This window comes from Gymnodraco acuticeps, unplaced genomic scaffold (assembly GCF_902827175.1).
Source record: "Gymnodraco acuticeps unplaced genomic scaffold, fGymAcu1.1, whole genome shotgun sequence".
NCBI classification, from domain to species: Eukaryota; Metazoa; Chordata; class Actinopteri; order Perciformes; family Bathydraconidae; genus Gymnodraco; species Gymnodraco acuticeps.
Genome location: NW_022990284.1, coordinates 267,774 through 283,112, shown reverse-complemented (window position 1 = coordinate 283,112; position 15,339 = coordinate 267,774). Strand labels below are relative to the sequence as shown.

The 15,339-nt window shown below is 40.5% G+C and overlaps 1 protein-coding gene across 1 annotated transcript; it reads left to right on the top strand.

The window, feature by feature from the left end:
- The first annotated feature begins 230 nt into the window (after positions 1-230).
- Positions 231-13,416, top strand: LOC117549699 (hepatocyte cell adhesion molecule-like). Its single transcript, XM_034221784.1, has 7 exons — positions 231-327; positions 7,773-8,114; positions 9,239-9,520; positions 10,566-10,659; positions 11,775-11,854; positions 11,975-12,048; positions 12,856-13,416. The coding sequence occupies exons 1-7, from the start codon at positions 249-251 to the stop codon at positions 12,988-12,990; spliced, it is 1,086 nt and encodes a 361-aa protein (XP_034077675.1). The 5' UTR covers positions 231-248; the 3' UTR covers positions 12,991-13,416.
- The last annotated feature ends 1,923 nt before the right edge of the window (positions 13,417-15,339 follow it).

The following is a 15,339-nucleotide window of genomic DNA, read 5'->3' as shown; positions in this document are numbered from 1 at the left end:
ATAGAAAACTATTTAAAGAAAACTATAATAACATAAAAAATATAGCAGTATTTACATTGCAATAGAATTGGAAACATATGAGTTGTTGTAACATTAGAAACATGGAGCTGTCTAAACAAACGTCCACACACAGACGTTTGTTCCCGCTGAGAACAGCATGTTCTGATGGAGGCTGAAAGAAGGCCTGTGTTCTCCGTCAGTCTCAGATCCTGCTGCTGCGCTGACAGCAACACAAGACCGAGAGCAAGATGAAGACGGAGGCTGCTGCAACAACTCTAACCATCCCCTGGATTGTATTGCTCCTGGGTCTCAGTTCCTACAACTCAGGTATGCAACAGCTACTTCCACTTTACAGTCGCTTGTCTATGCATTGCATCTGAAAGACAGTGTTTATGATGCAGCAAAGAAGTTACAGCTGATAAGTGATGGTGTCAGTTTAAGGGAATAAAGAAAATACAAAGTGCAGGTTTGATTTTGAGGGTTTATGAAACAACCAGAGGGTCCTCCCAGTAGAGTATAGAAGTAAACAACAGCATTTCACATTGTAAGACATGCAGGTACTGTTTTTATAGTTGTATATTCAAATGAAATATAAATGAAACATGTACACGCTTTCAAAAAATGTATTACCAGATGTTTTGGGGGATTTCTGCAATGTTTTGCAGGGGTGAGATGAAAATAAGGGTTAAATATAGGGCTGTCTGCTATAGTATTTCTGACAGCTTGAGTGACTTCAATGACAGATATTTATGCATAGAAAAACTAAAAAGTGTTTATAAAACCTGGTGTTTACTAGACAAGCGTTTATACAAGAATAATATAGCCGAACATTTGAATATTTTTCTAACTTATTCTGAACATTTTTCGTTTATTGGGTGTTTTTTCTGCATTCTTCTGTTTAATACTTTGTCTACTTTTTGCTTCTAAGCGAAGCAGAGGATCTGAATATTTCCTCTTGTGTTATAAGTAACATTATGTAATGTCCGTGGAAGTGAAGACTCTGCAGAACGATCACAAAGGTGTTATTTGTTGCTGGTGACTTGGGTGGCATTAGACTGTGTGGGAGCTTGTACAGCCTCGTGCGGTAATACAATATTGTTTCTCCAGAAAGTGGTTTGGTTTATTCCCAGCTGTGGATGTGTGTCATCACTGAGCTGCTCTGTTTCTGCAGCGCTAGCATTGCATCTGGATTGCACCCAGTGTTGTTTTCATGAACTGGCAAGAAGGAGATCTGCAGACAATCCCCCCCGTTGTTGGCCCATCCCGAGGAATGACAGCTGGTGACACGCGAAGCTGCTCAGTATCCAGAGGAGACGGGGCGTGGTGCCTGCGGAGGAAGCTCTGAAGAGAAACTGATCAATGATTCAGGGACAAAGTTTGTCTTTAGTTATATTTAATAAAGTAATAAAGAAAGTGAAGTCGATCCCAAATGTAGGAAAAACTCGCCTACTCTCGCCTCAGTGTATATATTTGTATTTATACATTTTACATCTATATACCTTTACTTGTATATTTGCATAGTGCATTTATTGTGTACAGACTGCTGATAGATGTGTATATAACTGACTGTTTTCACTCTGGTTAGACCCTCTTCATTTCGGTACACTGTCTGCATTATGTAATGACAATCAAGTAATCTAATCTACTTCATCCTCAGAGAGAGAAGTTGTGCACCCAGAACACAGCTCACAGTCAAACTATATAGTAGAGAGAAAAGCCAAATGGCCCCATCAAGTCTCTTAGGCATCGTCTAAACATCCCCATCATGAAACCATTAAACCTCCCAGTCCTTTAACCATTTTTAAATCCACCTTCTACTTCCTTTGCCCTCCTGAAATGTAAACCCTTAACAAACGTCTCTGTTCAACACATACAAGACTAAAAATACATATTAGCAGACTAAAACGCAATCAGAGTATGTTTTGAATTATTATATAATAATTTGACACGACAGTGCCCACATCGAATAATGATCAGCTTTCACAGTTTGCCTGTGTGCAAAAACGATTATTCGTAGAGATCTGTGAATACACAGTGGGATGTCCAAGTGTTACGTTCCCAATTGGCTAGGGCAGGGGTGGCCAACCCGCGGCTCTCGAGCCGCATGCGGCTCTTTGCCTAGTTTCATGCGGCTCTTCAGTTCATATCGAATTGTATATGTGTGAGTTTGGAGGAGAGACACTGACTCCTGACTAGTGTTGCACGGTGTACCGATACTTGAAAGGTATACCGCGATACCCTGCCGTTAAAAACGTTACGATTCCTCCGTTTCATTAGTAGGCCTATCGGTACTTTAAGAATGACGGGGAAAAGTACTCCGGTGAGAAAGCGCCGTTTTAATAAGAGCCGTGTGTTCAACGCTCTGCTTCCAATCCCTGCACTGCAGCCGTGCCTGCAGTCCCGCCCCTCTCAAGCACGCTCTAAGTCCCTCCCCTCTCTCATGCACGCGCTAGCTGCCAGAGCATGTGAGAAAACGAGAAGCATGGCTGCAAGTGGGAGTGCAACTGCCGCTGCGCCTCGGCTTGTTGACAAAAAAGACGCCAGAAGCGACATTTTGATGTATTTTAGCTATATCTCTGACAGTGAGGGCAAGCCTACGGACACCATGAGGCCTGTCTGTAAGACATTTATTAATTGTATTTAATACGAATTCTTGTCATTTATTTTATTTATTGTTCTCATTGTTTAAAAGGTTGTGTTATGGTTATGGTTCTGGTGTGAAATAAAGCACAATAATTACTAGGGCCGGGACTTTAACGCGTTAATTAAGATTAATTAATTACACAAAAATTAACGCGTTAAAAAAAATTAACGCATTTTAATCGCACTTATTTTTGCACCGCGGAACGTTTCTCACTGGATGAGTTTCAGGCGTACCGATTATACTGGAGCACCAACTAACGTTCATGACTTCAGACAACAACAAACCACAGTGAACAACAGTGGGAAATGTTGTTTTAAAAAACGGACGGATGGAAGCGTCGATAAGAGCACGGTTGTGTGCAAATTATGCAAAAAGGAATTCGCATATCACCGCAGCACATCAAGCCTCAAGTATCACCTCAATGCAAAACATATAGCAGCTAGCGTGGAAGCTAGCGTGGACGTTAGCCTCTTTTATCGCGTTCACACCAAAAAGAGCCGGTACTAAAATTAGTTCATGAGAACCTTTCTACCCCCACGAAAGTCCCTGCTAGAGAGCAGAGAGCTGCTAGAGAGCAGGGACTTTCGTACGGCTCTCTAGTGAGAAAAGAGCTATATTTCTGATTGGCTGGGCGGATTGCAAACCACGCCCCGTAAAACTCCCAAAAAGTTTTGTGAATTGTATTATCCTCGCATTAGCATTATTAGCATTAGCACAGCGCAGAAACGCAGAGAGACTAATTTATGGCAACACAAAATAAAACATGGGAGATGAGGAGGTGTCGGCGTTCTGGCGATTTACTCGGAAGGCTGCTGGGACTCCCAGCAGCTTCTACTGAAGCCAGTCCCCAACTCCGGGGACTTCCGGCCGGGGACTTTGGGCGGCAGTATACGCCGTGAAGTGGTTTGCGGCCTGCCAGTAAACCCAAAGCAGAAGAAGAAAGAAGTGACGTCAGCGGCTTCATTTGCCTAATCCTCCCCCCAGGTTCAAAGAGTTCTCATGAACTAAATTCTCATGAACCTTTGTGGGAAAAGTACTGCGGTGTGAATGCGCCTAATGGTATACTAAAATCCATGTGAAAAAAATTGCTTCTCACTGTTCTCAGGTCAAATATGTATATGTGATTAAAAATGCGATTAATTTCGATTAATTTTTTTAATCGAGCCCCGGCCCTAATAATTACATTTAAGACTGTTTCCCTTTTTTTAAGAAAAGTATCGAAAAAGAATCGGAATCGCAATTCTTGACTTGGTATCGAAACCAAAATGTTGGTATCGTGACAACACTACTCCTGACAGTTAAACCTGATATTTAGTAGGTCTGTTAAGTATTGAATGTTGATAATTCTGACGTAATTTGGCCGGTCAAAGTTGTTTGGGCTCGGATAAAATCGCTCCGTTATTTTCGTCCCGTGTTACTTTCGTCCCGGCTCTCCCCCATCTCCCCACGTATGTGTGGTGTCAGGTAATTTTCATGTGGCCCAAGAGCCAATCACAATAATACCTGCGATGCAGTGAATCATCACCTTTGAGGGGGGGGGGGGGAAACCTATCGTTGATTAAACACTATCCAGTGTTTCGCCTACCATTGTCTTGGAGGGGCGCTGCGCCCCACCAACGGAGCCCCTCGCCCAAAAAATATATGTCATTTTTAAAAAAAAATATATATATAGCACCAAATTGCAAATAATCTATAACTACTGTCACTTTTCACATTGAACATGTGCTCTTTTATTAAATAAACTAAACGCTTTCATTTCAAGTTGTGAGTTTAGTGTTTTTGACCCTAAGAAACACTGATGCATTAATCAATAACAATAAGCTCCTCTCTCTGCTCCAGAGGATTTAAAAAAAATATATCCCAATGCCACAAAAATGCATCAGTGACGTGGTTGAAATCTTGTCTCCAGAAAACAAAAAACTGAAACAAGCGGTATCAGTGACTGTGTGTTTGATGTGGCTCTTTGCAGTAACATAGAAACAAATGTGGCTCTTAACCTCTGACTGGTTGGCCACCCCTGGGCTAGGGGAACAAAAGGGAAACGACACGACCAGAGTAGAATTGGTATAATTATAAGTGATTTATTTGTAATAGCAGCGGTAAACAAAATGGCAGGCAGGCAGCCTGAAACAAACAAAAGGGCCAAAAGGGCACAGGTTGACAGATAACCAAACTAAGGGAGGACTCTTAAAAAGGAGTCTGTGTACATACCGAAGAAATAACACTCACTCTAAATACGGAACTAAACAAAACCTCACTTCAAGAGTGGTACAACTAACAAAGGGAGTCTACACAAAACACACAGCTAAACTAAAGGCAACAGTCACAAATCCTAACGATACTCTAAACACTAACTAACCTACTCTACACTCTACTAACACACAATATCCCACGGAGATAAACACACAAGATTAACCACAGAATGAAGAGCAACATGCGAGAGGCGTCTGTTCACTCAGCAGAGCCTCCAGAGTGATGATTGTCCCCAGCTTTGTAGTCCTCTCCAGCAGGTGTGCGCTGGGCTTGCACAGGGATTGGAGAACGTCGGGCCCGGCGTGCTCCAATCAGTGTCCTCGGAAGTGGACCAGGAGATGACAGCCAATGATGTTGGGGCAACCACACAGCTCATTTGCATAATCACACACACAGCTGAAAACACTCAGGCAGATTAATGAGCAGACAAACAGCAACCGTAACCCCAAGAAATAACGTTCATGTTGGATTATTCCACTGAACGCAATGTACTTTACTGAGGTCCAATGAGTGTAGCAATGCATAATGTAATACTGTGTCTGAATTTACGCATTGAATTGCTATTATGAGTTCATTAACACTGATATATTTGATATTTAAATTATATAAGCCTTCCGTGCAATATGAGGGGAATCGTGCAATTTAATTTATTATTTATTTATGTACATATTCCCTATCATGTCTATTTTAAGTCCCATTTATTGTTTTTATAGTGTATTGTTGTTGCGTGTTGGCACCTTGAGTTTATTGTAATTTCGTTGTACCTGTACAATGACAAAATTAAAGATCTATCTATAAGTATGGCAAAATCTAAAAAAGTACTTCCTGTCACGGTTGAGTGAAGAAAGCAGGACCCAAATGCAGAGAACTCTGATAAACCTTTATTTCAAGGATAATGAAACTAACACAGACAAACCAGACCACTCACCGGTGAACTCAGTCACCAACAAAAGACGAACCGACAAAGACAGACAGAAAAACCAGAACTTAAATACACACAAGACTAATCATACAAACAAGACACAGGTGAGGAGGGAGGAGAAAACACAGGGGCACCAGGTGAACACAATCGGGTAAATTAGACACACCAGGGAAACTAACGACCGGGAACCACAGACAGATCTAAAGACAAAACACAACGCAGACAGAAAACCACAGACAGATCTAGACAAGACACAACGCAGACAGAAAACCAAAGACAGATCTAGACAAGACAAAACACAACGCAGACAGATCGTGACATTACATGAGAATCGTGACACTTCCCTGATGTTGAAATCATACTCTTACCGCCCGACTGCCATTGGTTACGTAACGTGAAAGGCGGGACTTGTTGCCCATATGGAAATCATGAGGGCTTAGAAGTTGCTTTAAATAGAGATCTTGAAATAGACGGCGGTATGTCCAGGAAATAACGTTCAAGTTGGATTATTCCTCTGTACACAGTGTTCTTCACTTAGGTCCAATGCCAGCAATAAGTGGTGTGTCTTCTTTGTGGCAATGCATAATGTAATACTGGGTCTGAAGTTACGTATTTCTGTACTAACAATTGCTTTTATGGGTTCATTAACACTGATAAGTATGGCAAAATGAAAACAAATGAGTACCCTGATGTTGAAATCATACTCTTACTGTCTTACTGTGTATTGGTTACGTGAATGGAAATCATTAGGGCCTAAAAGTTGCTGAATTGCTAAGTTATTTTACCTCCTCCATTCGTTACAGTTTACAAACAGGTTGGTGGCATCTGCACCGAGTCATTCTAGGGCTAATCCCAAGAAGAATATGGAAAAGGTACAGAACATATTGAAACTTCATAATGCACTTGATTTTAAGGCAGACACATCTTAGTAATAGTTGTTGGAGGACATTAGGACTTGCCTTTTCAGGGATGTTGTCGGTTCTGTTTATAATGTGGTTTTATTGACTGCCTTGAGTCTCAAAGCGCTGCCTTTCCTTCTCCTAATTCTTCACCTTGTTGTACTTGTTATCTTTAAGACAGAACTTTATCAATCCTGCGGGAAGTTGCTCTGAGATATAGATGGTGTCATTTAACAAAAGTTGCAATAGGGTGGACATTAAAAACACATCTAATACACAGGAACCTATTTTCTCTGCCTTGAGTCTTAAAACGCTGCTTTTATTTTCCTAATCCATAACCTTTTGTACTTGGTATCTTTAAGATAAGATAAGACAGAACTCCATGTATCCTGAAGGAAGTTGCTCTGCAGTTGAAATGTAGATGGCATTTGGGCAGAGATGGCAAAAGTACACACATCCTTTCCTCAAGTAGAAGTACAGATACTCGTGTTTCAAAGTACTCTGGTAAAAGTAGAAGTACTGACTAAACTTCTTTACTCAAGTAAATAACTTTGAAATGTACTTCAGTAAAAAGTACCCATAACTAGCAGCTATTTTAAAGAGTACCTGACCTCCCTTTATATTAATAGAACAATAATGTCATTGTTAGCTAATGAATGTTTCCATGCTGAACAATGGCAACATGACAACGTTTCCATTGGTCCCTCTTCTTTAGAGAAGACCAGGAAATGATGGATACACGGATCGTGTTCAAATCAATAGGCACGCAATGACTCTAAAGAATAATGATCACGCCACCAAACACACATTCAGACTAAAGGAACCAGCTGTTTGGAAAATGAGAGAAGTAGAAAGTACAGGTATTTGAGTTCAACATGTAAGAAGTAGAAAGTACAGGTATTTGAGTTCAACATGTAAGAAGTAGAAAGTACAGGTATTTGTGTTCAACATGTAAGAAGTAGAGATTTTACTCCGCTGCTTCCCACCTCTGCATATGGGGTAGACATGAAAGATACATCTAATACACAGACCTATTTTCTCTGTCTTTCTGCAGGTGGGGTGTTGGCGGTGAATATGAGCATCCCTAACACCCTCCTCAGAGGCACCGTTGGGGGGGAAGCCGTTCTCTCCGTCTGCTACAACAGCTTCAGTCTGGATCTGCCCGTCATCAAGTGGCAGCTGAAGAGGGAGAAGTCCATCACTGTGGTCCAGTCGATAGGAACCGACATCATTGGGACGCTGAGGCCGGAGTATCGAGACCGAATCCTGGTGTTTGAGAACGGGACTCTGCTCCTCCACAACCTCCGACTCTCCGACAACGGGACGTACGACGTGGAGATCTCCATCACAGACGATACGTTCACTGGAGAGGGAAGCATCACACTGACCGTGGATGGTAATAAAACGAGACTAAAGACATTCAAATAGAGTCTCGATTAACAGGCTGGTAAAATAGCAATAATGTCAGTGGTGGCAAAGTAGGGTCATCTATTAAAGTACTTCTCAAATAGAGAGTCAGTTATCTATGCTATGGGGGGGAAGAGCAACTAATGACATTATCTATAATAAATATTTCACCAAGTTTCTAAGAGACATTTGAAGACAGATGCAAGGAACTTGGCTTCACTATGATTGTGTCTAAAGTCCTTCAATAGTGTTTTATAGTCAAGAGTATATCGATTTTTTTATCTTCACGGTCTATTGTTTATTTTCTACTTTTAAATGCTGTTTTAATTCTGTTTTGAGATGTTTAATTTCTACTCATGTGCAATGTTTTGTTTTGTTGTTTTTGATGCTGCTGCAACGCAATAATGTCCCAATTTAGGATCAATAAAGTACCTCTTATCTTATAAGCATTTTTGGGACTGATCCACATGGGCTCTGTCTTACTATAGACTCTCACTCACTATCTCAAGGTTACTAAACTTAGTGCATCAAATCCAATAAAGGGACCAGAGGCCTGTTGTCTGAAGCCAGTTCAACCTGGCTTAACTAACCCTAACAAACTTGATCCTACGACGTTGGTCATCAACTCGGTAAGTCAACCCAGGGCTTTTCAGTCCGGCTTCGAGTGCATTTCTCCGGTAACTAACGTTAGAATAGAATAGAATCCTTTATTGTTAATGTTGTGGATCATTATAGGATTTTTAAGTAAGCTTGCCACAAATCTCATAATAGTCAGATTGTACGAGATTTGCAGTGATTTTCTTTAAACGTTTCATAGTCGGTAATTCATTGCAGGCCGTCTTTGTATTTCCTTGATATGTAACTTCACAGTCTTAAACTTTGGGCATCGAGCTCTGATTGGTCAGTAGACGGAGCTTTAACTCGAGTTGATCTCTTATCTTGAACATAACCTGCTCTGGAGAAGAAGTTACGATGGCTCTTCACCCCGGCCAGAAGTGAACCAGCATCATAGGAAACCGTGAAGTGACCCCGCTAACCACAAATCCTGCTTCGTAGTACTGTTCTTTCTTTGTCTGTTTACATGTTGGAAATGATTGTATCTCCTATATCCAGAGTCTATATCCAGGCCCTTCATCCACATGGAGACGACATCGGTTCTGGAGCTCAGTGAAAACGTGGTCCTGAACTGCTCCCATGATAATGGCACCAAGACTGCATACAGGTGGTTCAAAGGGGGGAAGCAGCTGAGCAACATGACGCGGTTCGTGTTTTCTCCGGATCAGAAGTTCCTGACCATCATGCGAGTCTTGATGGCAGACGACGATATCTACATCTGCATGGTGGAGAATCCTGTAGGCAACATGACGAGCCTGCCCATCAAACTGACCGTCTACAGTAAGTTATATTTAATACCAATCATGTTTAAGTGAATACAACGTTACCTTACTGGTATGTTTGTGTTGTGTCACATGACCAGTTGGACGATACAACCGGACATAAATAAGATTTGTTTGTTTACAATAATCGGTAATACCTAAAAGTATTGGAAATGCTCAATAAGACAGATAACGACCAGCTCTGATCACAGTTAATTATAAATTCAAATGTTATGGCAATCCCCCCAATCGATGTTGAAATATTTCATTCAAGATCAGGAATATGAATCTCAACACATTGGATCACCAAAGTAATCTACTCCCAGGCCACTGGATTTATTTCATGGTAATCCATCCCAAAGTCTTTAGAAATTAAAGTGGCCAACATTACCTGTGGTTTTGTAACATCCCGTCATGTCTGCTAAATTGTTCATGTCATGTTAATCAGGTTCTTGTTATTGTTTCACGTTTAGTTCATAGCCCAGGTTAGATTTATGTTTAGTCAAGTCTTTTTGTTCACCTGTCCAGTCCTGTCATTGCACTTCCTGTTTTATTTTGTACTTACCTCTTGTCTCTCATTTCTGGTCCCCTTACTTCCTCCCTTTGTGTGTTTTCCCGCCATCGTCAGCGTCTGCCCCGCCCCTGATTGTTTCCACCTGTTCCCACTTACCTCATGTATAAATAGTCCTGTCTCCCTTCGTCTTGTGCCAGTTCGTCTTGTGCCATTTAGAGAGCCAGCTTGTCACGCCAAGAGATTTTGTTCTTTGTGATCATAGTCAAGTTTGTTTAGTTTGTAGTTTGCCTTGCTACATTTTGCCTCTCAGGAGGGATTTTTGTTTGAACTTTATACTTATCCAAAGTAAAGACCTTTTGAACAACAAACTTTCTTTTTAGTCGTGCGTTTGAGTCCAAGTGTCTGTCAAGGTTCTTACAGGTTTAAATGTAGACTTACTCCAATATTTGATCAATACTCAACAAGTAATGTTCTGTGAAATCCTGCCTTGCACGATCCCTTGTTTTTCTGTGTATAATGTTGTTACCTGTAATGTTGCCTATGCTAACAGGAAGGAGTTCGCTCTACATCATCCTCTCCACTGGAGGCATCTTCCTCCTCATCACGCTGGTCACAATATGTGCCTGCTGGACGCCTAACAAAAAGTAAGAGTTGCTAAGAAGCTTAAAGGATCATACACATGCAGCTTTTTTTGCATCTAATCTTGTGCTAACTTTTCCAAGGCGATGAGGCAGCTAGCTCTGCTAATGAAACCAGCTAACCGTGCCACGAGATCTCCTCTGTTTTCAGGGTGCTCTTAAAATAACTATAGTGGAAACACTGGTGGGATTTTTATCTAACATAACGTTAACCCTGAACTTAAAGGATACACTTCCCTCCATAAAATCACCAAAGATGTATTTGTATGGAAGTTTTAGATATTTGCCAGCGTGCTGCCTTTCCAGAAATGTAATTACTACTGTACTGTTCTCGTTTTCAACGTGTGGATATTGAAACTTAACAGCCAGCTAAACTCTCCTCAGCATCATTCCTCCAAGGAACAGGCAGGTGTTGTATTTGGCAGGGATTTTAATGGTAAGAAGTGTGAAACTGAAACAAAATACATTTCTCCATAAGTACACATAAAACAATGATATGTTCTTAACATTTACAGAATAAATGTACTTTTTACAAGAGCAGGTTATTGCAGGTAAATATGCGATGCAACATTACACAGCATTATGTAACACACTATAACACAGCAACAAGTTCTTACAAAAATAATAATTATACTTACTACAAAAATATATTACCACAAATAATATCAAACACTTGTAGCTAAGATAATAATTAGTAACTTGACTTACTGATAATGCCACGTTTTGGGTTTAGAACGAAGGATGGATGGGGATTCTGCAGCGAGTGCTCCCATTACATGCTTATTGCATTAGTGCCCATGTGTAAAAGGACTTCCTGGAACTTAAGGAAGTGGTCATAGCCACAAAGGAAGTGCCATCTCTTTCAAAGTACATTTCAAAATAAAAGCTGCATTCTAACTGCTAATACATTGTTATTTGTGTTCCATGACAACTACCAACTCCGAATCCATCACTCCTTGAAAAGTCGCTCTCGTGTTTGAGTTTGCGCCATTCCTGCGTTTACATTCAAATCAATGGATTTTAATTTGCAAACTACTCGGCTTGTGTACGGCCATGATAAGCTAAAGACTGTGTTTTAAATCATCATACTATGACATAATGCTTTGGTATCATGTTGATAGGCAAAGGCACCACCACCCAGCTGGAAACCCTGTCTACAGATACAATGACTACTCTGATTGCTTACGAATCACTCACACAGGTATAGTGACGTAATACTAAACATCTTTTACATAAAGTGATCATATAATCTACAAAAAGAGGCTTAATCCCAACACCTAGAATGTAATGTTAATGAATGACCCTCCACTTTGTGCCACAGATGATTTGCTTCCCAAAAGGACGGAGCGTAATGGAATCAATGCTGTGACGTCGCTTTACGTCCTGCAGCAGAAGGTAACCCTCTCTATGATCTAAAGTACAAATGCATTTAATTAACCTGGTAGATAATTCTTAGCAGAGGTGGGAAGTAACTAAGTACATTTACTACATGTATTTAATCCCTTTAGTTACTTCACAGATCTTCATGAATGATGTGAAATCTAATCAAGTGTTAAATCAGACTTTAGTTCCACCTGGAGTAAATCCACCAGCTACCCTGCAGTATACAAAGTCATTCAAACTAGCTGCACCTTTACCAGCTTTGAGAACACTTTCATGATCAATCATTATAAAACATATCATATATATTATTCTGAAATGGATCAATCTGCACAACGACTACTTTTACTGTCTTTCACTATATTTTGATGAGAATACTTTTCTACTTTCACTTGAGGAACATTTTGAATGCAGGACTTTTACTGTAACAGAGTATTCCTACACTCTGGTACTTCTACTTTTACTCAAGTACAAGATCTGTGTACTTCTACTTTACTCAAGTACAAGATCTGAGTACTTCTACTTTTACTCAAGTACAAGATCTGAGTACTTCTACTTTTACTCAAGTACAAGATCTGAGTACTTCTACTTTTACTCAAGTGCAAGATCTGAGTACTTCTACTTTTACTCAAGTACACGATCTGAGTACTTCTACTTTTACTCACGTACAAGATCTGAGTACTTCTACTTTTACTCGAGTACAAGACCTGAGTACTTCTACTTTTACTCAAGTACAAGACCTGAGTACTTCTACTTTTACTCAAGTACAAGATCTGAGTACTCCTCCCACCTCTGTTGGTCTGAAGTCGTCCTGTTTTGCAGGAACCTTCCCTCGATGACTCCTCCTCCAACAACAGTATTGGATCTCCTGAATCGGACAACCCTCCATGCTACACCAGTTCCCCAAAACTCAACGGTTCTCTCACACCTGCCCGCTCGTCCATCAGGTTGACCTGAAAGCCTGTCAGTTTCAACTCTCCAAACAGCAGCAGGTGTCCTTCTGATACTCTCCTGAATCCAGAAAGCATTTTACTGCAAATCTGCCTGGATCTCAGGAAGGACCTCAAAACCATTTCCTGAGGTTTCTCTATATAATGTGATCGACTGGTGCAAGGTAAAAGGTACTAAAACAAAGATGTAGGTTGGCATTTTAGCATTTCCTGCTCCCTTGTCTTGAAGTCAATGGTTTTCTGAATGTGTTTTTGGTTGTTAGCCTGAGATAAGGTCTGTGGTTAACACAAGCTGAAGAGATTTCAACGTTTTGTTCTATAAAATGCACAAGTAAATACCCCACTGGGGAATTTAAAAACAGAGGTTGCTAACAAGTGTCTTAATGAGACGACTAAACGTCATCACGCCCAACATTAGCCACCTTTAGCTTAGCGGTGGTGACGTGAAGTCATGTGACCGTGCTGTAGTTCCTTTATAGCCCAACATTAGCCACCTTTAGCTTAGCGGTGGTGACGTGAAGTCATGTGACCGTGCTGTAGTTCCTTTATAGCCCAACATTAGCCACCTTTAGCTTAGCGGTGGTGACGTGAAGTCATGTGACCGTGCTGTAGTTCCTTTATAGCCCAACATTAGCCTCCTTTAGCTTAGCGGTGGTGACGTGAAGTGATGTGACCGTGCTGTAGTTCCTTTATAGCCGAATATTAGCCTCCTTTAGCTTAGCGGTGGTGACGTGAAGTCATGTGACCGTGCTGTAGTTCCTTTATAGCCCAACATTAGCCTCCTTTAGCTTAGCGGTGGTGACGTGAAGTCATGTGACCGTGCTGTAGTTCCTTTATAGTCCAACATTAGCTTTTTATTTGAAAAATCATAAAGCGGTGTTAATATGTAGAGATTATCCTGCTGAAAAAGACTTGTAAGTATCATCATGTATCAACACCACAGAGATTATTTTCTATGATACAAAATCCAATGGAAAAATCCCATTGGCTTTCTGTCGAGGGAACAAGGAAGATGCTGACCAACACAAATATGTCACCTCTGCACCACAATATTGCATGGTCATAAGTAGTTTTTTATCAAAAGTACACTGTAACTTAAAATGAAGTTATTTTAAAGATGGAAGCACATCCTGAAGAGAAGTCATAAGGCAGTGTGACATCAGACACAAGTTTAAAACGACTTTAAATCTCGTTTTTGGTTTTACCACTAACCGCTGTTGTCGTTGGTTTCTGAAACTATATATTATTTGGGAAATGGAGTCTGCAAAAAACTGAAATGTAAGATGAATATTCTCTTTTGCTTTATTGTCAACTGTTGTTATGTTAAACAATACATGTATCTAAACTTGGTTAAAAAGGGATCATACTCAGAAATGTTGCATTGTTTTAATATTTGACTGTTTTGTGTGATACTGTATGTTCTGTACTGTTGATGCAATGACACACAGCAGTGACTTAATAATATTTTGTGAAATAACGTAAATTACTATTGAATTATACCAGATGATAAAATAGTATGTTATTGAAAATATAGAACAAAGCCATGTTGGTTCACTTTTATACAAACTTAAATAAACTGTGAGATATTTCTCATGATTCTTGTCGTGTTTACGCTTCCTTCTCTGTCAGATGGAGTCATCGAGCCTAATCCCAATAACTTTGTGTAAATCAACGAATATTAAAAACTAACAAGTTGTCCTGCATTTGAAATGTTTGCAGTTTAAAAGTTTGGTAAAGTCGAGAACTGTAGTTTGGTAAAACTACTAAATTAATATCTAAAGATACTTTTCTATTTTCTATAGCCTGTAAACTGAACTCCATTAAAGGGGACCTATCATGCAAAATGCACTTTCTGATGTCTTTTCTACATCAACATGTGTCCCCGGTGTGTCGGGGAACTCACGCAGCGTCAGAAAATAAAACCCTCTCTCTTTTCCTCCGTACCCAAATCTCTAAAAACGGGGAACAACGGAGCTGATCCAGATTTGCGTCCGATATGACCAGTGGCGAGCCGTGATTTTATACCTAGGCCCTCTGAGGCCCCATATTTCCACGCTCGCGCCAGGGCCGGGGGAGGGGTTACATGACGTGCATCTTGTGCTGCATTCACTTGCACTCGGACAATTAGAGACTTTCTCTCATAAATGTCCGATGAGCCACAACTTTTCTTTCAAAACAAAGCTGCCAACTGGGGTGGCAAGGCCTATTTTTTAGGGTGGCAGTTGCCACCCCGGTAGGTGAAACTATAGGCTACTAGCTACAGTACAGATGGAACTAGATGAGCTGTTAACTCTCGCTCTGACTTTTTTTTTTTTTAAACTCTCGCTCTGACTTAGACAGGTTGAAAGAGACGACA

What these genes read in the sequence shown, in the direction of transcription:
- LOC117549699 (XM_034221784.1), top strand. Translation starts at nt 249, where the DNA reads ATGAAGACGGAGGCTGCTGCAACAACTCTAACCATCCCCTGGATTGTA. An exon ending in CATCAAACTGACCGTCTACA is followed by an intron (nt 9,521 to 10,565) that starts GTAAGTTATATT and finishes CTATGCTAACAG; the next exon opens with GAAGGAGTTCGCTCTACATC. An exon ending in TTTACGTCCTGCAGCAGAAG is followed by an intron (nt 12,049 to 12,855) that starts GTAACCCTCTCT and finishes CCTGTTTTGCAG; the next exon opens with GAACCTTCCCTCGATGACTC.